This window comes from Monodelphis domestica, chromosome 4, assembly GCF_027887165.1.
Source record: "Monodelphis domestica isolate mMonDom1 chromosome 4, mMonDom1.pri, whole genome shotgun sequence".
Taxonomy (NCBI): Eukaryota; Metazoa; Chordata; class Mammalia; order Didelphimorphia; family Didelphidae; genus Monodelphis; species Monodelphis domestica.
In genome coordinates, this window is record NC_077230.1 from 74940212 (window position 1) to 74964532 (window position 24321).

General features: G+C 37.3%; 1 protein-coding gene across 13 annotated transcripts in view; it reads right to left on the minus strand.

Annotated features, from left to right (window-relative positions):
- SPICE1 (spindle and centriole associated protein 1) overlaps window positions 1-17761 on the minus strand; it is a 72403-nt gene extending 54642 nt beyond the window's left edge. For 2 of the 13 annotated variants that reach the window (XM_056793479.1, XM_007493698.3), the window contains exons 1-2: window positions 17578-17721; window positions 11992-12090 (exon numbers count right to left, since the gene is read on the minus strand). In XM_056793479.1, the coding sequence (XP_056649457.1) occupies window positions 11992-12090 (99 nt within the window). In that variant the 5' untranslated portion in view covers window positions 17578-17721. Of the gene's footprint in view, window positions 1-9479; window positions 9528-11981; window positions 12093-15714; window positions 16050-17215; window positions 17366-17577 lie in introns of those variants that run through there. The other 11 variants (XM_056793481.1, XM_056793480.1, XM_007493693.3 and 8 more) reach the window with 10 other exon arrangements.
- Between the last annotated feature and the right edge of the window lie 6560 nt (window positions 17762-24321).

Below are 24321 nucleotides of genomic sequence, written 5' to 3' on the forward strand. Positions count from 1 at the left end.
TGAAATTTGTTTTCCCTTGTTATACTGAGCAAATGAACTATTGAACCATTCCCAACATGATGGAAAATTGCCTGTTTGGTAGTCTTCAGTTTTCATCTGAAGTCTGATAACGCCCTCCATGGTGGTATACCTAACTGAAGTGCCCAATGACCCCAGCAATGAAAGGGGCAGGTCATTGATTTTACCAGTATTCCTGGGTCCTATGTCAAGTACTGACAAGGAATCACATCATGCTCCTGGTTAGTTCTATTATTAATAAATAGAGATTATCATGATCAAACCAGCATGAGTTTATTTGCTCACCCAGCACCTCACTGCACTGGAATCCACACAATATGTACCAGGATACTTCTGTTACTACTATCAATTTTAATAGTATTCAGCAAGCTACTCAACCAAAGATTGTGAATGTGAATAAATATCAAAGTCATTCAGTAGAGAGACTCCCCTCCACAAATGCCTGATTCCTGGCCTGTTTCCCTAGAAGAGCCTAACTGGTCAGCTGGTTGGTCCTACTAATAAATATATATAGCCATACCTTTGGAGTTCTGAAATGCCCTAATCATATTCCAGGGTTTTATGAATCCAATTTTGCAAAACTTGTTGAGTTAGCCGATAGCTGAAGTTAGCCAATACATTGATTTATTATTGGGAACACATACACCCCATTCAACTAGTCTCCACAGTTCTGGATTACAGTCACAATCAACTTTATACAAAACTAGAGAAGTATTAGTTCAATAGGGAAGAAATTAATTCCTCAGGCACATGAAATGTGCAGAAATGGACCCACAGGAAATGGATGCTATTCTAAAGAAGAGAGGGGCTAACAACATGAAGACTCTATAGCAATTCCCTTATTTTGCAAGATAGTACAATTTTTTTTTACTGTCATGAATCTATGTAAAATTGTTATAGTGACCAAATGCAGTTGAAAGGACATTCCAAGAAAAAGATGTTCATTCCCGAGTCCCTCGTAGAACCCCTGCACCAACCTTTTTGTGGAAAAAAGCAAATATATTTAATAAAGCAGATACATTTAATGCAGCAACAGGAATCTTCCTTTTTCAGGCTGGTCCACAAATTGCACTACTTTAACTATTCACAGAACTTATCCATAGGTCAAAAACAATTGGAGAAACAACTGCTGGCTATAAAATCAGCTTCTGAAGGCTGGTGATACTATTTCAAGTGGCCTAAATATTAAGTCTTCCCACAAACAGACCTTCAGAGCCAGGAATGTTTGCAGATCATCTGCAAATGAAGCCATAACCAAATCCAGTGAGTCCCAGTCTTCATTCCAGTCCTTCATGATTTTAAGGTCAAGCATATCGAGATAAGTTTATAGGAAGATATAGATGAGTCACATGGGATGTGCAGGTGGGTTTATGTGGGTTACAAATTGATGAACAAGGTCCTATCCAGGAAACTGAATTCTGGAGGACTTAAGAGTCAACCACCACAATACCTTTTACACACCAAGAATTTTAGTCACTCATCCATAACTAGACATATCATTGTAAACAGCTGGAGTAGAACTCTTATTTCCAGATCCAACTTCAAATCCGATTATACTCCTCAGGAGCAGAGAATCCATCTTGAATGATACAAAGCTATAGCAGGTTGTTTACTGGAGTGGTTATAAAACACAGACTGAAGCCATATTAATGGTTTTGTGTGCCATATCTGAATACTGGATCGGTTCCAGGTAGATATATAGAAGCAATGGAAAGGACTGGAGAAGGATTCTCATGCAGGTGGAGACAAGGCTTTTCTGAAGGCTTCATTAGTTTCCTCCCTTGAAAAGGGAAGCTCACAATCTATGAATACTTATCTTTTTTGTCAGATGATATCTTCTATGATGCAGGAAGGGCAAGAAGGGGCTAAGAGACCTGGGAATAAAGTTTATTAAATTTAAAAAAAAGTTTACCATTCAAAGAGAAAGAGAAGAAAGAAAGAAGAGAGAGCGAGGGAGGAAGGGAGGAAGGGAGGAAGGGAGGAAGGGAGGAAGGGAGGAAGGGAGGAAGGGAGGAAGGGAGGAAGGGAGGAAGGGAGGAAGGGAGGAAGGGAGGAAGGGAGGAAGGGAGGAAGGGAGGAAGGAAGGAAGGAAGGAAGGAAGGAAGGAAGGAAGGAAGGAAGGAAGGAAGGAAGGAAGGAAGGAAGGAAGGAAGGAAGGAAGGAAGGAAGGAAGGAAGGAAGGAAGGAAGGAAAGAAGGAAGGAAGGAAGGAAGGAAGGAAGGAAGGAAGGAAGGAAGGAAAACCCTCAGCTTGCTGACAACAGGTTTTACTGTTATACCCCTAAGATAGCATGAACACAAACTATAGGAATTAGCAATTTTTTTTTTTAGCAAGGATTAAAATAGAACTAAAGTAGGCATAGAAAACCTATACAAAGTCAGTTTGCAATTTGAAGATTAAAATTTAGTTTCACAGAATGACATGTTTAAAGCTGTAAGGAACCTTAGAGATTATTTAGTATAATCCTCCCATTTTATATATAAGCAAACTAAAGCTCTAAAATATTAAGTGGGGGGCAACTGGGTGGCTCAGTAGATTGAGAGCCAGGCCTAGAGACATGAGGTCCTAGATTCAAATCTGGCCTCAGACACTTCCTAGCTGTGTGACCCTGGGCAAGTCACTGAACCCCACTGCCTAGCCCTTACCACTCTTCTGCCTTGGAACCAATACACAATATTGATTCTAAGATGGAAAGTAAAGGTTTAAAAAAATTAAAAATAAAAAAATGAAAAGATTAAGTGACCTACCCAAGGTCAGTTAAACACTTGGCAAAACAGTCTATGAAAGATCATCCCAGCAAACTCATTAAATAAATTACCTAAATGATCTTTTGTACAGGTACCACATTTGCATATATAGAGAATAAACACCAATTTAAACAGAACAAAAAGCTAGATAGTTCTATATACAAGTTCTACAATGTGAAAGTTAAGAGATGTCAATACCTATTTATTTTGTAGGTTGGAGAAAAATATACATTCTGAAGAATAGAAGCAGCTTTTTTCTTCTTTCTTCCTGTAACTTCTTGCTTTGTGAAGAAAGATTTTTGTGTTTGAGAATTTTTTTCTCTTTCATTGTTTAGGAAATTCCCCCTCCCCTGTCTTCTCTTTTTGTGATGCCTGGGAGTCTCAGAAACTATCTTGCTTTTTTTCTAACTAAGAACTTCAAAGTTCCTAGGACATGACCTCCAGAAAGGTTCTAACCTATCTTCCTGGAGATAATTTCACTGCAAGTAGCAGCCAGTTCTGTTCCTGATATTGTGTTTCTTTTAGTATATATTTCTTCTAAGTCAAAACTATTGATAAGCACATGAAAAAGTGTTCTAAAACTCTCTTTATTAGAGAAATGCACATCAAAACAACTCTGAGGTACCACCTCACACCTAGAGAAATGGCCAATATGAAAGAAAAGGAAAATAATAAATGTTGGAGGGGATATGGCAAAATTGGGACACTAATACACTACTGATGGAGTTGAGAACCATTCTGGAAGGCAATTAGGAATTATGCCCAAAAGGCTTTAAAAGAAGGCCTGGCCCAGGGAAGATGGTGTCATCTGCGGCAGTGGCGTTTGTGACCTTCGGCAGCCTCCTGGGCCGCAGCCTAGGGGCCAGCCGGGGCTTCTCCACAGCCGCCAGATGTTTTGGTGTGCAGATATCACCCATGGGAGAGAAAATTACAAATTACCCACATGGGCCAGGTTTATGATGAAGATGATTACAGAAGGATTCACTTTGTTGGTTGCCAGAAAGAGGTAAATGAAAACTTTGCAATTGATTTGATAGCAGAGCAACCAGTGAGCAAAGTGGAAAGTCAAGTGATATCGTGTGATGGTGGAGGTCTCTGGGTCCTCCAAAAGTGTATATAAACTTGGACAAAGAGACTAAAACTGGGACTTGTGGATATTGTGGACTTCAGTTTAAACAACATCACCATCACTGAAACCAGTTATATTCTTTGTACCTTGTACAAGTTTCTGCATGTAAGAATTTTGGTATTTTAAAAAAATGTATTTAAGAATCACAAAACATAAGCTTTGTTTTAAAAATATTCAATGAATAGAATATAATTGTTGAGTATAAGTTTAAAGTGACTTTTTTCCCCATGAAATACGGTCCTTGAATTGCATTATTTTTTATGAATGTATGGTCAAGTCATTTAGTCTTTTAACACATTGGCTTGGACTCTTTTAAGAAAAATCAAAACCTTTCTGTTAGCAAATATTAAAATAAAGTTACTTTAATCTGTTTATATATTGAATTGTTGTTGATAGTTTAGAGATTATAAAGACGACCTTACATAGATTAGAAAATGAACTGAACTCTAAGTCAGAAAACTGAATTTGCCTTTCAGTTCTGATACTAGCTTTAGTCATAGATAAATCACGTAATCTCTCAGAGCTTATCTGTAAAATGGAATCTTTTTTTCTTATGTCAAATATGAACATTTCAATATTAAGAATGGAAAAGAGAGTTGTAATTAAACTATTATGTATAGTTTATATATGTTTATGCCTGGCACATATAATAGTAGGCACTTAATAAAAATATCAATTGATTGTATATATTAAATTTAATGATAGTAAGAAAACTTCTGCTTGTCTTTTTCCCCTTTTGAACTTCTGCTCTTTTCTGTGTATCTTAAAATATAAAATGTTTTACTGATAATCTTTTTTTCTTTCATCATTATGACAATTATTCAGTTTCTATCCCTACTAAGGGGAAGCCCTTCCTTGTGACAAATAGCTTTGGCCAAGCAAACAGATCAATGAATTGGCCACATCTGAAAACATGTATGTCTTCTTTTGTACCATTATTCCATCACTTGTTCCAAGATGCAAAGAAATAAAAAATGCTTCACAAAAAATAAATAAATAATAAAAGAAAGCCTGCCCTTTGATCCAACCATATCACTGCTGGGCTTGTACCCCAAAGAGATAATAAGGAAAAATACACATACAAAAATATTTATAGCCACACTCTTTGTGGTGGTAAAACAAATGGACAATGGGGGTGGGGGGGTACCTCAAATGGGGAATGGCTGAACAAATTGTGGTATATGATGGTGATGGAGTACTATTGTGCTGAAAGGAATAATGAACTGGAGGAATTTCATACAAGCTAGAAAGACCTACACCAAACAAGCTAGAAAGACCTACACCAACTGATGCAGAGCGAAATGAGCAGAACCAGGAGAACATTGTACACAAACTGAAACATCATAGGATGAGCAATCATATGTAATCGACTTTGCTACTAATAGCAATGCAATGATACAGGACAATCTGGAGGGACTTATGAGAAAGAATGCTATCCACATGGAGAGAAAGAAAGAAGTGTTGGGGTTTGGGTTTTTAAAAGATATTTTATTACAAAAATGAATACTATGGAAACAGGTATCGAGTGATAATACATGTATAACCCAGTGGAATTGCTTGTTGGCTCTGGGAGGGGGAGGGAAAAGAGGAGGGAAAGAATATGAATCATAACCATTGAAAAATACTTAAATTTTAAAAAATCATAAGACACCAAAAAAAAGTATATATTTCTTTTCCATCTCATGAGTTAAGTTAACCTGTTCATTTCCCTTCTCTGCCATTTTTGACTTGATTGTGAGGCATTTGATTACAAAGAGAAATTATCTGATCTAATTTTATTTTAATGAACAATGATCTGCATACTTATCCGAGTTAAATATTTCTCCAGTATTATCCACGTGTATCTTAATTCTACAAGCTTAATAAATTTGCATTTACACTTTTAAATGACCTGTAAGAATATGAATGGTTGGGTACAATCTTCCAAGATACACTATTACCTAAACTAAAGGACCCCAACTTCACAAGATTTTAAAGGATGGGCTGTGATAGCAATCGGTATATGGCATTCTAAGCTAGAGGCAAATCTCCCTGGAAAAAGCCAAAATAGCCAACTAGATAGCCAACCACATCAAAATAACATCATCTAAGTTAAAGGACAGATTTAATTCTCTAAGAAGAATCTTTGCTCTGCCAACCACTGAGAAGGCTGGCGGATCTTTCCACTGGTTCCTTTGTGAACATATAAATAATAAAGTACTGCAACCATTCAGTTATTTTTCCCCATCTCACTGCAAATCCATGCTATAATCCATCAGCTACTTATAAAAGGTTCACCTAAGCCTAGAGATTTTCTCCATAAATCCTTATCCCTTACCCACCTCATCTGCTGTTACTGTGTGAACATACAAGTCCTGGAATCAAATCCTTGATAAAGTCAGCTCTATTGCCTCATATATTGGAAAGGCCACAGATCAGAGGACCATTCCTTAAAGCCTGCCAGCAACCTTCATGCCAAAGCTAGTGAAGGGTCCTGGGAAGCCCCCTAGAAAAAAGGACAGTGTATGGGTGTGGGTAGAGGCACTCATGCATTAAAGGCATGTCTAGCCATAAACACAGAAATTAAATGAACTTTGTTCTAACCCACTTACCTGGCAATCAATTGAAGTTCCTGTCCTACCCCACTTACCTTTAGTATCTGCAAAATAAGTTGGAATTCTTGAATGTTCTCCTATTTGTCCCAGAAACTGATGACATACATCTCAGATGCATTCATTGACCTACTCACTAACCTCTATCTAGTTTTGCTTATTTCCACTGAAATGGTGTGCCTCAATCATGTCCTGGATAGTTGGAAAGGCTGGGCTTTCCCTTGGGCAGGTGGTTCAAGGGTAGCTATATGGGTTATGGGTCAGGAAGCAACAGGGCGGTGAGAGGAGCACTCCTACTGTCTCCCTTGCTTTTCCTCCTCACCTTTCCTTGTTTCCTCATCACCTGCTCCTTGCAGGTCCTCTGCCAATACAACACTCAAATTTACTCTCACTACATCCAAATCAAGGAAACTGAGGCAGCTAGGTAGTTTAGTGGATAGAACTGAGCCTGAAGTCAGGAAGACCTGAGTTCAAATCTGGTCTCAGATACTTACTAGCTGTGACTCTGGGCAAGTCACTTAGCCTGTTTGCCTTAACATAATGGAGAAGGAAATGGCAAACCACTCTAGTATCTCTGCCAAGAAAACCTCAAGGACAGCCCGGTCTACTAGCTCACAAAGAGTTAGATATGACAACTAAATGACAAAATATATGTTTATTTCAGGTCATTTTGATTCAATCCTCCAGTTATTTCCCCTACAGAACTCTATGTAGGAACTACTCCTTTTCCTCCCCCAAGTCCGTGGATTTCTATACCAGTTACATGGTTCTAGATTCTTCACCTAAGGCAAATGTCAATATGTAAGAACAAAAAAAACCTCCATCAGGACAATATGACATTTCAATCAGTTGTCTTCTTGGTTTAATTCAAGGCAACAAACATTTATTAAGCATGTACTGTAGACAAAGCAGGTTGCTAGACGACAGAGGCACTATGTGTTCAAAACAAGAAATAAAAAAAAAAACAAGAAATCATAATCAACTTCTAACTGTCCAGTAAATTTTCAAAAACAAGGGGAAGCAAAGATCATAGGATCATATCTAGAGTTTGAAGGGGATTTCAAGTCTATCTAGTCCACCCTCTCATTTTCAGCCATAGAAACTGAGGCCCAAAGAGGTTAAGTAATTTGTTCAAGGTAGAAGAGTATCAGAAGCATGACTTGAAGGAAGGCCTCTGAACTCAACATAAAAACTTTCAACCTGGCAAAAGGAAAAACCTGAAAAGCAAATCTCTATTTCCCTCATACAAGAAGATTTATGTATTAAAAAAACTTGTAAATCACTGTCAATGATGAACATATTTTTTAATGTGAGAATTTATTTTTCATATACAACAATAATTTCAATCAGGTTCCTGGATGGAAAAGGCCCCAATCAGTTCTTATACATTAGAATTGATGTGCCAGGGTTTTGAATCATAGGCACCATCCAATCTACTGCTTTTTGCATTTGCTTTTTCCTCAGGAATCCCAATGAATGTATTCCCTTTTAAAAGAATTCGGTTAATAGAAGAGTGAAACAAGGATTCATTTCCTGATGGACCCCCATCACAAGGGGATAGGGAGGAATAGAGAGCTTAATGGACCACCTCTTAATTAGCTATTTACCAATTAGAGATGTCTTGGAATAGTCAAGGAAGGGGCTAAATAATGAGCTCCTAAACTCTTATCTATAGTTCTGTCTAAGGGGCTTTCAGCCTTTGAACTATCACTTTGTTGGTTAATGCTAATCTAATTGATAAACTGATATTCTTACCCCAAACTGGTCTCTGAAAATAATTTTAATTGTAACAAGAATAATTTTAATATAATCATGGCCTTCCATGGAAATGTAGAAAGAAATGTGGAGCCTTAAGCAGATATAGAAATCAGAACAAACATACAAGGTCTTTGAGTAAATGGGAGAAAGAAGGAAGATAAGAGCAGTCTGTTTTGACAAAATACTAACAATGAAGAACTACATATATGAAGAAGATATATTTGCAATCTAATACTAAGTGAAAATTTGTTAGTGCTTTTGTTTTGGTTTTTAAAAAAAAACCCTTACCTTCGGGTTAAGTATCAATTCTAAAACAGAAGAGCAGCAAGGGCTTAGGCAATCAGGGTTAACTGACTTGCCCAGGGGCACACAGCTAGGAAGTATCTGAGGCCAGATTTGAATCTGGGTCCTGACTCCAGGCCTAGCACTCCATCCACTGAGCCACCTAGCTGCCCCTATTAGTAGTAGATATGTAACTAGAGATGACTGGACACTAGAGGTGACTTAGACACCAACACTAGAGAGTGCCATCACCACAAGCAAAAAATGAATGAGCACCCAATGTATTCAGGATACCATGGAAAGCTATAAATGAGATGGCCCCTGCCTTCAAAGGTTTTGGAATCCATCTAGGTAGGTGAAGAGTGGGGGGGTGGGGGGGTGTATGGGAGTGTGTGTGTGAATAACAATAAAAGCTGTATGTACTAAGTGCTAAATGAGTTCTTTAGACTCTTAAGTGCTATACAATTTCAGAGAGTAATCACTGGGATCACTAGGTTATTCAACAGAAATGGGATTTGAGTTGGACCTTGAAGGAAAGGTAAGACTTAGAGGGACAGTGAGGAGGAATTTCAGGTACACAGAATAATATGAAGCAAAGACATTGAGGTTGGAATGCATCTGTGGAATAAGTAGACCTGTAGAGTTAAAAAAAAGGATTCACATCAGGAATTACTATTAGAAATAACATTGAAGGATAAGTAGGGGATCAGATTGGGGAGAGGAGAGCTAGATAAAGATTCGGAATCAAATTTAAATCTATATCACATAGTTGAGAGTCCTGCTCAGATTTAGGTATTTGTAACAAATGATTTGTTTTGTATAAATAAAAGCAAATCTCAAGGAACACTTGCTGAATAACTAACAAGCAGCATATTATTGTTCAGTTTAAAAATTAAAACATTTCAACTGAACACATCACATATAAATGTTAGCCATTTTGGCCATTAAACTTACCAGGTCTTCAGGAGTTGCACGATGTACTGTTAAATCACTGACAGTACTCTGTAATGAGATTTTTTTTTTTAATGATGAAATTAAGTTCTAATGTGAGTAAATAAATCAAGTGTTAGAAGAAACATCTTTTTGGTACTAGCCATTTGTTTTCCCTGTTTTAAGTATAAACGCAGACCCTTTTAGTAAACCAAACCTGTTAATTGAGCTTATAACTGGATGAAATTTAACAGGAAACTGGGCTAGCACTTTATGAAAAATAAGTCTATTTAACTAATATGATATTTTTTATACTGTCTTTCATGGAACCTTAGGTTCCAGGATGCATCTTTGCCGCTTTCTGGGAAAAGTGTTCATTTTAGGCTGCTTAATCCAGTGCAATGGCACCAAGAAATGTAACTACAGAATATATTATATGCACTCAGAAGATATTAAAATTAACCACCTTAAACAGAGAATAAAGCAACATGGCCCTTTCAAACTGAACTCAGCTGCTTTATAGATAACATAGCAAACTTAGTAGCACATAAGGCATAAAATACCATTACTCAGAATTAACAGAGGGTATAAGAGCAAAACTACCAAAAAGATTGAGGCTAATAAAATAGCTTGTTCTGAATTCAGAGAGTAAGCCTTTTTCTGCAGTGGCTTAAAACTAGTTCATGGCTTCCTACTACAAAATGTGAGTTCTTTCACAGATTTACAAAAGTACAAGGTGTAAACTATAATTTGATGAGACTGGTTTTAACAATTATGACATTGAAAAATAATGCTGCTTCCCAAGCATATACTATAAGGTCCAGAAGTATTAGAATAAGGGAAAAAAAATATATACACACACACATATATATATATATATATGTATATATATATATATTCCCCTCAAACTGTGCTTCATGGAACTATAGGTCTCAAGATGCATCTGTGCAGTTTTTTTGAAAAAATGGTAACTTTATAGACAGTTTAATCCACTGCAATGGCATGAGATGCACCTGCCCCACAAGAAATTTAACTCCAGAATATATGTGTTATGTATATATTTTTAAATGTATATACCTATATTTTTTAATATGTAGTTACCCCACCATCTCCCTTCACTTTAAAATAATCACTTCAGGTGGTCATCCATTTATTCCAATAATGCTGCCTATTAAGATTAAAATTCTCGAGATAGTTATCTTAATTCATAATTATTTATTAAATAATTAAAAGTGGGTCAGAAAAAGTAAGGGCACCAGCCACACATGGCTGGCTATTCCTACACAACCTTCCCCTCCCTGCTCCCATCAAACCTGAGGTGCTAGGGCTCCCTTAGCCAGCACTCACTCACTGGTGCTTTCCAAGGTATCTAGTTTCACTGTGGATCCCAGGGCAAAAGAGCTTTTCCTTTCCCCAGACCTTAAACCGTTATCCTCTGTGATGTCACTTTTCTGGGTTTCTCTAACCAAACTTGACCTCAGTCTGGGTCAAAGGCTGGAGACACCAGGAGTCACATGGGACAAAAAGCTAGTGTCTTCCTAGTGCCAGAGCCACAAGGCTTTGGCATCCCCTTTATATAGATGAGTCTTAGGTCTTGTTCTTAACTCAAAGGGTGGGGCTGAATTGCAACCCCAAAAGAATAGGAGTTCAGACTAGTAAATGCTCACATGCCAATGTCTCGAATCAATGGAATTCATCTTTTGGAACTGCCTTCAGTTACTTTACAATCCCACATGAAAACTGGTTTAATTATCTTGTAGTCAAAACTTATTATTTAACCAAAAACAAAAGTACTATTGAGTCTGAATATCCACCTTATTCACCAGATTTGTCATCAAACAACTTATAGCTATTTCTAAAATTTAAACATACCATTAAATTATGTGATGCAAGCTCAGAAAAAAGGAGCTTGCTAAGAATATTTCCAGCTATTACAACTTGTAGAAATGTGCATATAGTTTTCTATTTTAAAGGAAGCAATATTTAATTGTTTGTGTGTGGTGTGTTCTTGAGAGGAGAGGGAAGTTTGGATTGATTTGGTATTTTGGTCTAGACCTATGGTTTTGCTGATTTAAGGAATTGCCTTCCTTCAAATTCCCAGAAAGCTCTTCCTAATCTAATGTCTTCTCTCTACTGATTATTTCCAATTTATCCTATTCATAGCTTGTCTGTACATAATTGAAGGTATGTCCTTTCTCCATTAGACAGTGAACTTCTTGAAAGCAAAAACTGTCTTTTGCCTTTCTTTTTATGTCCAGTATTTACCACAATGCTTTGTATACAGTAAATAATAATAATATTCAAATTAAATATGTATAATAAAATATTTAAATAAAAAATAATAATAATATTTAACTGACTGACCAAAGTATCCTCCTGCTTTTCAGAGCTTTTTAACACCACAGGTTACCTAGCTTATCCTGCAGCCATGCATTAGCATATTGACTACCATTCTAAGCAATCCAATGAATGACAGAAGTCATGGAATCACATCTTATCCTCCAAAGTAATGTTATAACAGCCCACCTAAACTTACATCCCATTCTTGCTTCACTGGAGTTTTCTTCTTTTTAGCTTTCAGTACTTTTCTTCCATTTCCACGAGGACCAAAGCGGCTCAGCCTTACAAATGACATCTGTAATGAATAAAATAAAGATGTTTTTGTATTTTCTCAAATGAAATAAGTACTAAGATTTTCAGTATATATCTGTAGAATAAATGAAAGAACATCTGAAAATTAAAAGAAAAAAATCCAAAGAGAAATTAAGACACTTTTGAAAAATTATAAGAGTTCACATTTGGGCAAAATTGCTAAAGAGTTCTACCTTCAATTTACTTCAAGACTAGGGTTCCTTCCACCAAACCATATTTCCTTCCTCTCAACAGACCCATTCCTCTAACATAGTATAGGATAAGGACCAATGGGCATGGAATCAAACCAGTTTAAGTTTCAGCTCTACTTCCTACCTGTGTGATCTTAAACAGATTCTCTATATCTCTGGATCCCAGGTTCCTCATTTGTAAAATGAGATATATGGATTAGATGAAATAATGAGTGACTAATTGCTTTAAAAACCATTTTAGTCAATTATATTACTAATTTCTTTATAAATAAATCTAGTAGGTATAACCTACCAAAAAAGGGGCCTAAAAAAGCCATGGTTGAGGCCAGGGGCCCAAAAAACAATAAAGTTTATGTTTAATCTATCTGACTTCTGAATACTCATCCATGACCCCATGTGCTTTCTCCTTAAAACTAAAAATGTATACAAATTCACACACATTACATCTTTCTGATTGGTTTCCGTGCTACAAATCCATCCTACATTTGATATTTTTAAAAAAGTATTTCAACACAAACATTTTCTTTATCTCATCTACCAGATCAAGAATGTTGTCAATGGTAATAAATAAATATGTATATATGACTCACTATACCAATGAAGTCACATATCTGGAGGAAAATGAATGGATGAATGAATGAATGAACAAACATAAAACCATTCCAAAGGTGAAGGAACAATTCTCAGTCCCTAATTCTAAACAATTTCATATCATCGGTCCTTAGACTGAATGTTCTCCACTGTCATCATAAATTTCAATGCTATGCATGATTAAAGCTTTTATCTTTCAGTAGGAGTGAAAGCATTCAGTTCTCCTCCACTCTCTGTTAAGAAAACTCAAACTATGTAAATAAGTCATTAGAGAATGTTTTGGCACTTTTTGCAAGCTCATTATAATATGGATGCAAAGCTAACAAGTGATTTTGTTCCAGTATACATACATCTTACCTAGGAAGTATTACAGAAAACAAAACAGGGGCAGCTGGGTAGCTCAGTGGATTGAGAGTCAGGCCTAGAGATGGGAGGTCCTGGGTTCAAATCTGACCTCAGACACTTCCCAGCTGTGTGACCTTGGGCAAATCACTTGACCCCCATTGCCTAGTCCTTACTGCTCTTCTGCCTTGGAGCCAATACACAGTATTGACTCCAAGATGGAAGGTAAGGGTTTAAAAAAAAAATCATTAATGTGCACGTGAATATAGGCAAATCATTTAACTTTTCAGTGTCCCAAGCACCTTCTGAAGACTACAAATTACAGATGTGCTCGAGCTCACAGTCAGCAGAACTGAGCCTGGTTCTCAGGAAAAGTATCCCAAGAGAAAGTATTCAAGGGAGAGTCACAGAAAGTTCTGTGTAAGACTCAGTTCCTCAGACAAACCTTGAAGAATATCAAGGATGCTAAAGGCAGAAATCAGAAAGTGCATTCCAGGCATAGAAAGCAAGCAATTTGAACAGATGCACAGAGGTAAGAGAGGTAAAGTTCAAGGAACCCACTGTGGGTAGAGCATTTTTTCATCCCAAACCATATTATTAAAGGAAGAAATGACAATCTGACATGGACTTTTCATATATCCCACCCAATACCTCCTCTCCTAGATTCTAGCAGGGCTAGAAAAATCTTGCATTTCTCACATCTAGTAATACAATTAAAGGAGAATTTTTATTTATCCAAGAGGCCACTATACTTATGGCCTATGTGACATTGGGCAACTCACTTAAAGTTTCTGAGCCTCAGTTCCTTCATCAGTAAAATTAGGGACTAGACTAGGGCCAAGATCATTCTTAGCTCCACATTTAAGATAATAATATCCCATTACTAGGAAACACTGACAGTCTTTGCTGCAGGGAAGTGGTAGGGTCAGATCTGTGGGCCTTCATCTGTGGGTCTTCATCTCTCCACAAAATGGAATAGGGAAAAAAGAGGTTCAAAGCACAAGGTCAATTAGAAAGCTACTGCAATTGTAACTCAAACAAGAAATGAGAGCCCGATTTGAACAGTGGCAGTATGTGCAGAAAAACAAAGGGATGTCAGAAACAGGAGGACAGAGAAAAGCTAAGTTTGCTAAATGTAGCAGTTCTAACTTTAGAGACAGCATTTTCCATACAGTTGTGGGGAAGAGGGTCATATTGGTCAAAAGCCACATTGCAAGAACTTAAGGAGTTCTTTGGACAACTTTTTCCAGGAGTCCCAGGCTATGAAACAGAAAAGAATTATGGAACAATAGTATGAGTGGAAGGATAACATTCAAGATCTCTTCTAGCTCTGAGTCTATGAATCTATTCAAATGTACTCCAAAATATATTTCTTTCTCAAAAATCCATCAGGGGCCTAGTTAGGCTCAATGGATAGAAAGCCAGGCCTGAAGATGGGAGGACCAAGGTTCAAATATGGCTTCAGACACTTCCTAGCTGGGTGACCCTGGGTAAGTCACTTGACCCCCAATACCTAGCCCTTACCACTCTTCTGACTTTGAACCAAGACTTAGTATTGATTCTAAGACAGAAGGTAAAGGTTACTTAAAAAAGAAACTTATCAGTTTAATCCCACCTAACTTTAAACAACTCTTAGTCTTTGCTCCCTTAAGTATTCAATTTATGTAGTTCAGTAACATCCTACTGAACCAGAGGTCTGGATTTCCAGGAACCTAAGAAAGCCTTCTAAATGGACAAAATTCATGGCTACAAAATTCTCTATATAAAGGAATGCTTCCAGAGGTCTAAAGGGCCTTTCCTTTACACAGCATTCTCTTACTTTATGTACAATTCTAAAGACCTTGAATCAAAAGAGAAAATATAGCTAATTTAAAAGACAATATAAATACTGTTACTGTTATTAAAGTTTTTCATCCTATTCCTAATGTAAAAAAAATCTTAATTGTAAGCCTATTAGTAAGGGAGAATTGAGATACCAAAACTACTTAAAAAACAATCCACAGGGAACAGCTGGGTGGCTCAGTAGATTGAGAGTCAGGCCTAGAGATGGGAAGTCCTGGGTTCAAATCTGACCTCAGACACTTCCCAGCTGTGTGACCCTGGGCAAGTCACTTGACCCCCATTGCCTAGCCCTTACCACTTTTCTGCCTTGGAGCCAATACACAGTATTGACTCCAAGATGGAAGGTAAGTGTTTAAAAAAAAAATCCACAAAAACTAAAATTAAAGCATTTTGGTGTTATTTAATTAAAAGAGTCATACAAATCCTCAATTGCTCCAAAGAACATCCTCATATTCCATTACAGAATAATAATAGATAACAGGCAGGGATATATATACCGGAAGGATCACAGATTTTGAGTTGAAAAGGCCATCTAGAAAGCATTAATCTATGGTACACATGCCTTTATTCAATAAACCCAGGTTCAAATATAAAATCCTCTGCTAGTTGTTCAACGCCTTCATTACCCAGGCCCCTCCTACCTTTCAAGTCAGACACTGTACTTTTTGCTGTTCTCATTCGTGATATTCAATCTCCACACTCCAGACATTTTCAATGGCTTTTCCTCAAGCTTTTATTCTCTCCCTTTTTCATCTCTGTGTCCTGGTAACTCCAACTAAAATACTGGCCTTCTTCAGGAAGTCTTTCCCTATTCCCCCTTAATATTAGTGCCTTCCCTAATGTAATCTTCTTGAGGGCTGGGACCTTGACTTTCTTTGGATCATGAGCACTTAGAGTAGCAGGTATATATAGTGGGTGATGAATAAATGTTTGTTGATTAAATGACTTCACAGATCATTAAAGGTTTTTCATGGGAGATTCAGGAACCTTAAAAGAAAAAATATTCTGATAATTGCCACTGCCACTACTTTGATGCAGGCCCCCATCACCTTACATCTGGTATTGCAAAAACTTACTGGTTGGTCTCCCCAGTTTCAACTCCCTTCTCAACTAGTTAATAGTTCTCATGTGTAGTTCTTACCATATCACCCCTCATTCAATAAAGTCCAGGAGCTTCCCTATCACTAGGCTCTTCCTATCTTTCTAGTCTCTTTATACCATCCCTCATAATCTGAAATCCTGGGACACTGGTCTCCTTGCTCCTGCTTGCACAAGGCACTCCATTGCTATACTCTCAATATTTTTACTGGCTGTCCCCCATACTTGGAATGGTCCCCCTCCTCATTTTCACTTCCTGGCCTCTTTGAAGTTCCAGCTAAAATCCCACCATCTACAGGCAGCCTTTCCTAGATCCCCTTAGTATCAAGTGCTTTCTCTCCACTGGTTACCTTCATCTTATCCTGTGTGTATATATAGTTATTTACATGTCTCCCATGATTTTATTCAGTTATGTCCTACTCTCCATGACCCCATCTGGGGTTTTCTTGGCAAAGATACTAACAAAATTAAGTGAATTTACCAGGGTCACACAGCTAGTGTCTGAGGTCACTCTTGAACTCAGGAAGATGAGACTTTCTGATTCCAAGCCTGGTACTCTATACACCATACCACCAAGCTGCTCCCATGATTAGACTGTTATATGTGTGTATGTATAAATAGATATATATGTGTTGTTCATACATAGTTTTTGCATGCGGCCTACCACAATTAGACTGGTATATGCATCTGTATACATATATTTGCAAGTGGTCTCACAATTAGTGTGATGGGTATACACACATACACATATATCTTGTTTGCAGTTATTTACATGTTGTCTCCCATGATTAATACTGATACATATACTTTTTTTGTGTATATATGCATACACACGTATCTTGTTTGTACATAATTATTTGCATGTTGTCTCCTACAATTAGACTGCGAGCTCCTAAGAGTAGATATTTTTCTCCCCTTTCTTTGTATCCCCAGGCTGGCACACAGTAGGTGTTTAATCAATGTTTGTTGACTCCACTTGATTTCTGTCCCCCCCCCCATCCCCCTACGGAGGTAGGCGTTCAATAACAAATATTAGTCTCCCACCTTCCTCTCCAGGAAAAGTCGAGGTAAAGCCAAAACGTTCGGGCGGGAAAGAAGGCGGTTTCTCCCCCGGCTCCGCCCCTCCCCCTCTCCCCTAACCCCAACAACTCCTCCTCCATTTTCCCCTTCGCCCTCTCCCTCACAAAGAATAGCTGCGCACGCGCGGGGGCACCCCCTATTTCAGCTCCACCTCTGGGACCCCGCGGGGTTCGGGAAGGGAAGGTGAGGAAAGGAGGGAAGGGAAGAACGGGAAAAGGGAACAGGAGGAAGAAGGGAAATCGGTACCCACGCTCTCGCCCCCCCACAAGCTCTGCTTTCCGAACCCCAGAAAGTTCCTGCTGGAGCTATGGAATCCTGCCACTTGCCTCGATGTTTCCGCGGCCGCTAACCTTGGTTAATCAAACCCTGCCAGCTCCCCGGAGGCCCGGCCTGCCGCCACTTGGTCCTGGCCCTCAGCTTCCGGCCGCGTCGCCGGGGTTACCAAGGCCCCGCCCCCACTCCGCCTGCGCAGATTTCCCCGCGGCCTTCCGCGGGCGCGCGCCTTGTGCGCATGCGCTTGTCTCCCACCCTCTCCTTCCATTAGGAGAGTTTTTTGCTTCTCAAAGAAGGACTGTACTGTGAATGGAAGGCAGAGACACTTTGGTTTCAGCATGGAGAACTGGGTGTGAAAAGGGAATTCGATAGGAAGAGGCCTAAAACTCGAGTGTTCTAATTTGCGTAGTACAGAAAGAAGGAAGATGTTGGTGTACCACGGAATTTCCTCGACCTGTCAGAGAACTTTTCCCCACGACTTCTGACCATAAACCTAATTGCATGGAGACCAAAAATAAACGTTGAGAACCGTTCCCAAGCCACCTCTCATAAAGCAAGTAAATATTTACTGAATGCCAACCTGTGCAAGATATTAGATGGGGTGAGGCAATTGCAAGAAGACATTTTCCCAATCTTCAAGGAATTTAATAAGGGAAAGCTGAGCCTTCACCAACTTTTTTTTTTTAATCTGAAAACACTTGCTATCCAGATTGCAAAAATATTAACCAGCAAAATCCTAGCACCAGGCCAGTCAATTCTTATTTTGGCTGCTTCCTACTATTGTGAAGGAGGTGTTTCCTGCACCATAAAGAGACTAGACCAGTGTGGTTGCATAGGGAACTCCCAAGTGAGGGAACTCCCTCAACGGATGCAGAACTGCACCCTTTCTGTAATTTATAGTATTAAAATTTATGTCAAAACTCAAATTGGAAGGGGAAAGGAAGGGGCCATTAAACTTCTGATTAAGATGGCTGTATGAAGGATTGCAAGGAAGGAACCTAATGTATTCCTACAAAGATCTAAAAATAGAATAATAAAAAACACCACAAAAAAAATATCAAGAATCTATAGTAAGTACCTTCATTCTGTTTAGAGTGGCACAAGGAAAGGGGACCCATTAGAAAAAGCAGGGAGTGAAGGTTAAAACAAGGTAGAACCCTGCCATATTGTTTCAAAGAAACCTGGAGTTAAATAACACTATACTCTTGAGATAGCTAAACCAAAATGTTCTGATGAAGAAGCTCCAAGAAGGGTCAGAAAACTGCAGCCCACTCTGAACATGGACCTAGAGGCCTGTAGCCAGCAGATCTCAAAGTGAGATCTCAAGACAAAGTAATTTCAAACCACTCTGACCCCAGATGTTTCAGAGAGAATTGAAGAAGGCAGTGCTTATAAACCCAGACATACAGGAGGCTGGATACCTCCCTGAACTCACCAGAGAAAATAAAAGTCAGTAGCAAAATCTCAGGTAATCTAAGTTATGACCAAACAGGGCCTGACCACACCTCCAAGAATGCCAGAGAGAAAGTGAAGCTTTGTTTTGTTAGAAATATGTATAAAACAGATAAAGACATTTGACTACAAAAAAAAAAATATATATATATATATTATGGCTCTAGAGATGCCTAAGAGATAAATGGATAAATGGAGAGGAAGAAAATAATTCCACAACAATTATGGTCAGAATTTTAAAGAAAAAAGGTGACTTATCTACAAGGGCCACAAGAGTGACTCGAAGAAATTAATTAAGAGATAAGTTCTAAATTACAAGAGGCCTTTGGAGAAAAGAATCAGACAGAGAATAATATAGCATATATAAAGTTGTAAGGTAACAGAAGATAAGCTTTGCCCAAATAATAGCCTCACAATATTGGAATGGACTAAATAGAAGCCAATGACACCATGAAACAGTAAGAAATAGTAGAACAAAATCCAAAGATTAAAAAAAAAAATAGAATAAGAAATAAAATACTACCAAAACAACTAACCAGTAAAACAGGTCAAGGAAAGACGTTTTAAGAATCATTAGACTCCCTGAAAATTATGAGGCTTCTTCACAACCACCAAAAAAAAGTCTAGATATAGCATTTCAAGAAATAGAAAATAAAAACAGCCTGAATATATTAGAGCTAAAGCTGAAAAAGTGAAAATAGAATTCACAGGTGACTCCCTGAAAGACAATCCAAAATGAAAATTCTCAACAATATCATAGCCAATATCCAGAACTTCCAAATGAAATGAAAAAAAAAAAACCTGCAAGCAATCAGAAAGATTTTGAGTGCCAAGTAATCATAGGGAAGATCACACAAGATTTGTCAGTTACTATTTCAAAGAAGTCGAGAATATATTACAAAAAGCAAAAAATATAGCCTCACAAACAAGAAAAACTTACATGAAAAAGAGGGTATAATGTGGAGAGGGGGAAAGAAACCTTTCATTAAAGAACTTCCAAGCATTTATGCTGAGAAATCTGTAGCTAAGTAGAAATTTTGAAATGCAAACAAAACAATCCTAAAAGCAGCCTAGGAAGGTATGTACTTTTTGTGAAATTAGAAGGATCTAGATGATGATAAAGTGCTTATGTTAACATAGGGATAGATGAAACAAGTGTCCCTTTAAAAATCTTGATGTTTTCAAGAGTCATAGGGGGTGTTGAACAGAAGACCTACTATGTTTTGTTTTTTAAGAAAAGGGAAGGTGAAAAGAATAGGGAAGAAATGAGAAAGGGGGTGCAACTTACTATTTCTCATCATTGCCATACACATATAAGCATAAAGGAGAGAGAGGAAAGAGAGTGGACCTCACTTGAAAGTCCTCTGAAATAGGCAAAACAAAGCTTTACACAAGTACAAATATTCTAAAGTTGGTAGAGGATGTAATATTTATTGGGAAAGGAAATAGGATTGGAAAAATGGGGATTTAATGGCCCCTTCCCCCACAAACTGTCAGTCTTGTTTCCTTTCCACAGGATAGATAGGGGTTTGAGAAGAAGGGAGAAATTAGAAGGAAATAATCATAAAAAAAAAAATTCAATTTTGTGTGGTAGATTGTGAAACAGGGAATTGAAAGGAAAGAAAGGAGATAAAAACAAGTGATTAATATCCAGGTAAGAAGAAGAGGGCAAAAAGAATAAAAGTCCATCACTTCAATTATGATAAATTACTATAATTTTTAAAAATGTATTATTACTTATTTTAATATGCTTTTTCTTTAAATTTTGAGTTCTAAATTCCTTCCCCCTTTACCTCCTCCCCCTTGAGAAGGCAAGCAGTATATCAATTATACACATGAAATCATGCAAAATATATTTCCATTTTTTCCATGTTGTAAAAAAAAAGTAAGAAAAAAATTAAGTGAAAAGATTCTACTTCAGTTTGCACTCAGTTCTTTCTCCGGAGAGAGCATTTTTCATTTTGGTTCCTTTGGAATGGTTTGGGATCACTGTATTGATCAGAGAAGCAGATCAGTACTATTGATTGAACTCCTTTTTTGCCATATTCTTCATAAATATGTGGACAAGATATACAAATAGGGAAAAAATACAAGGACACATCCTGGGAGGAAATATACAATTAACAATCATAATACATAATTAACAATCATAAATATGAAAGGAGTTGATTCACTCATAAAAAGAAAAAGAGAGCAAAACAGATTAGAAAGCAAAATCCAATAATATTTTATTTATAAGAAACACTCAAAACATAAAGATTTACACAGAGTTAAAATAAGGGAATGGAGCAGAATTTATGCTAAAGTTAAATTTGAAAAGCAGGAGAAACAATCATGATCTCAGACATGGCTACAGAAACAAAAAATATTTGGCTAAAAATAAAATAAGGGCAGCTAGGTGATGCAGTGAATAATATCACCAAGTTTGAAGTCAAAAAGATTGTTCTTCTTAGGTTCAAATTTGTTCCCAGATACTTACTAGCTATATAATTCTGGGCAAATGATTTAACCCTATTTGCTTCAGTTTCTTCATCTGTAAAATGAGCTAGAGGAGGAAATGGCAAACCACTCTACTATCTTTGCTAAAAAGCAAACGAACAAACCAAAAAAAGAACAAAGTCATGAACAGTAGATCACAAATGAAAAACAAATTAACAGAATCTGACATTTTCAGACATATCATTTCATTATATATTTTATTTAACTGTACTTTTGTCACAAATAAAGATTTTATTGAAAGGCAGAAAAATGGGAAGAGTTATAGTGATTTTTTAGAAAGAAAAGAAATTGTATCAACTTAAAAAACAGGAGGTCCTAGTAGAGTTCAGAAGGGACTACAGAAAAAAAAGGTCAATGTTGGTATTACCTTATTAAGTTTCATATATGTAATGGACTTGTGGTACCCATTTTCTGGCTTTATTTATGACAATGCTACTGTTCATTGATGATTTTCTGATTCGTGATAATTTTTTTTTAATTTCATGCAAATACTTGCACACATATTGGAAAATGATGGCTCTGTTGTGGCTCTCTGGTGGAAAGCCCACACCTGGAGAAATGTATGTACCACATTTTACTAAGCTTCTAGATAAGTTGGAAGTTCCAGTGAGTGAACAACTAAAATAGCAAAGGGCCTTCAGATCCATATGAAGATTAGTTAAAAGGACTAGGAATCTTTAAAATGAAGATGAAAAGACATTGGAAAGAGGAAAACATGATAGCTGCTTACTATGAGCCAGACACTGAAACTAAGTGCATGGAATACAAATGCAAGCAAAGAAGATAGCTTCTACCTTCACGGAACATACTTTCTAACAGGAGAAAATAACACTTAAAATTAAGCTGAAAAGTAGGACAGGGAGAGAGCAGGTATCCAGAGTAGGAGTATTATGGGAAAATCCAGAGGCCAGCCTGATGAGAAAAGGAGATAGCTAGCCAAGATGCCCTATTTAAATGGAGGTTCTCAGAGAAGCCATCCACTCAGAGGAACCAGCCTCAGGGACAGAATGTACTTTGAAAGATATGAATTCCAAGGGCTGGATTTTCCAGTTTGAAGTAGTTTCTGGAGCATGATCTAGAAGTTCAGGGTGTAGCCTGGGGAGAAATCAAATACTATATCCAAGTATTTTAAGGTATGTCATGTAGAAGGAGTAAATTTGTATTTCTTGGCCTCAGAGGATAGTTAACAAGAGCAAAGAAAACAAATTAAGGAGAGGCCAATTTAAACCCTTACCTTCTGTCCTAATAACAATCTAAAAAAGAAAGGCAAGGGCTAGGCAATGGGAGATAAGTGCCTTGCTCAGGTCACACAGCTAGGAAGCTTTTGAGGTCAAATTTGAACCCAGATCCTTCTGACTCCAGACCTGACACTCTGTTGACTGTGCCACCTAACTGCCCCACCCCCAGTTAAGTCTTAAAGAAAAGGAAATTTTTACAGTGATTTGAGGTATCCAAAAGTGGGCTAGAGGACCTAGAAACATATATAGTTTCTCTCATCTATAGAAATCTTCAAGCAAAAGACTGGATGACCATTTGTTAGATGTACTATAAAGGGGACAATTTGCACTATATCACCATTTAAATTTCTTCCAACTTTGAAATTCTGTGACTATAATTTGATAAATTGTCTTATAGATATTCTTTGGTGTATTTTTTTTTGCATGTTCATGTTTGTATCTATAGAAATAGTATGTGGCTTAAGGTGTAAAGATTTTCATTTTCATTTCCTTATAGGGCTATAACATTTTTACGTACTGACTATTAGGCAGTTTTAAAAAACTAAAGCTAAGTTCTTCATTATTTGATACTTTTTCTCTATTTGTATATTTTGGATTGGATAAATTTTTAAGAATATTTGTTTATAAGAAAATAGCCTACAAAGACACTTCAATTTCTTAAGATATATCAACACTTGGCCTAACAAAAATATTCCACCTATCTTAAAAGCCATAAAAAACTGCCTAATGAAAAAAGGGAAGGTTGATGGAATTTATCTTCTGAAAAAAAACTTTGGCCCTTGACTTGCATCCTGAATATTTGTGCATTATATATCAATATTCTAAGCACTAAAAAATAATTTAAAACAAAATGTTATAAAAGCCAGAGTAAAGATGTCTTTTAGCTCCAATATTCCTAAATATCCTTTATTCCTGATATTATACCCCAGAAATAGTAGTGTACTAGAAAGAACACTGGATTGGATGCCAGAAGCCCTCTAACTAGGTAGTTCAGTAGTTCAAGAATAAGCCTTGGAATCAGACCTGACTTCAAATTCTGTTTCATATACTTACTAGCTATGTGACCATAGATCAGTGATGGCGAACCTTTTAGAGACCAAGTGCCCAAACTGCAATCCTTATGTTGCATGTGAGTCACCCCTTTATCCCAGACAGAGGAGGGAGGAAGTTCTCCCATTGGACTGCTAGGCAGAGGGGCAAGACATATGAGAAATATCCTCAGGAGTGTGGTGAGGAAGGGAGCAGCCACCTCTGACACATGTGCCATGGGTTCACCAACACAGCTCTAGGCAAATTATTTACTAAATGTCACCTTCAATTTCCTTCAAGTATAAAATGAAAATAACAGCATCTACCTCAGAGGGTTCTGAAAATAAATGAACTAACATACAAAACCTTAAAGTGTTATATACATGCTAGTTATGATAATTATTATTACTTGCTTCCTATGTGATCTTGAGTAAGTCTCTTCATGTCTCTGGGCCTCAGTTCCCCTTTTTGGCAAATGAAGGATTTGAGGGCAGATGACTTCCAAGGTCCCTTTCATCTCTAAATCAATGATCCACCAGATTCTATTCTCACCTTTGTCAAAATTCATAATGCTTTCTC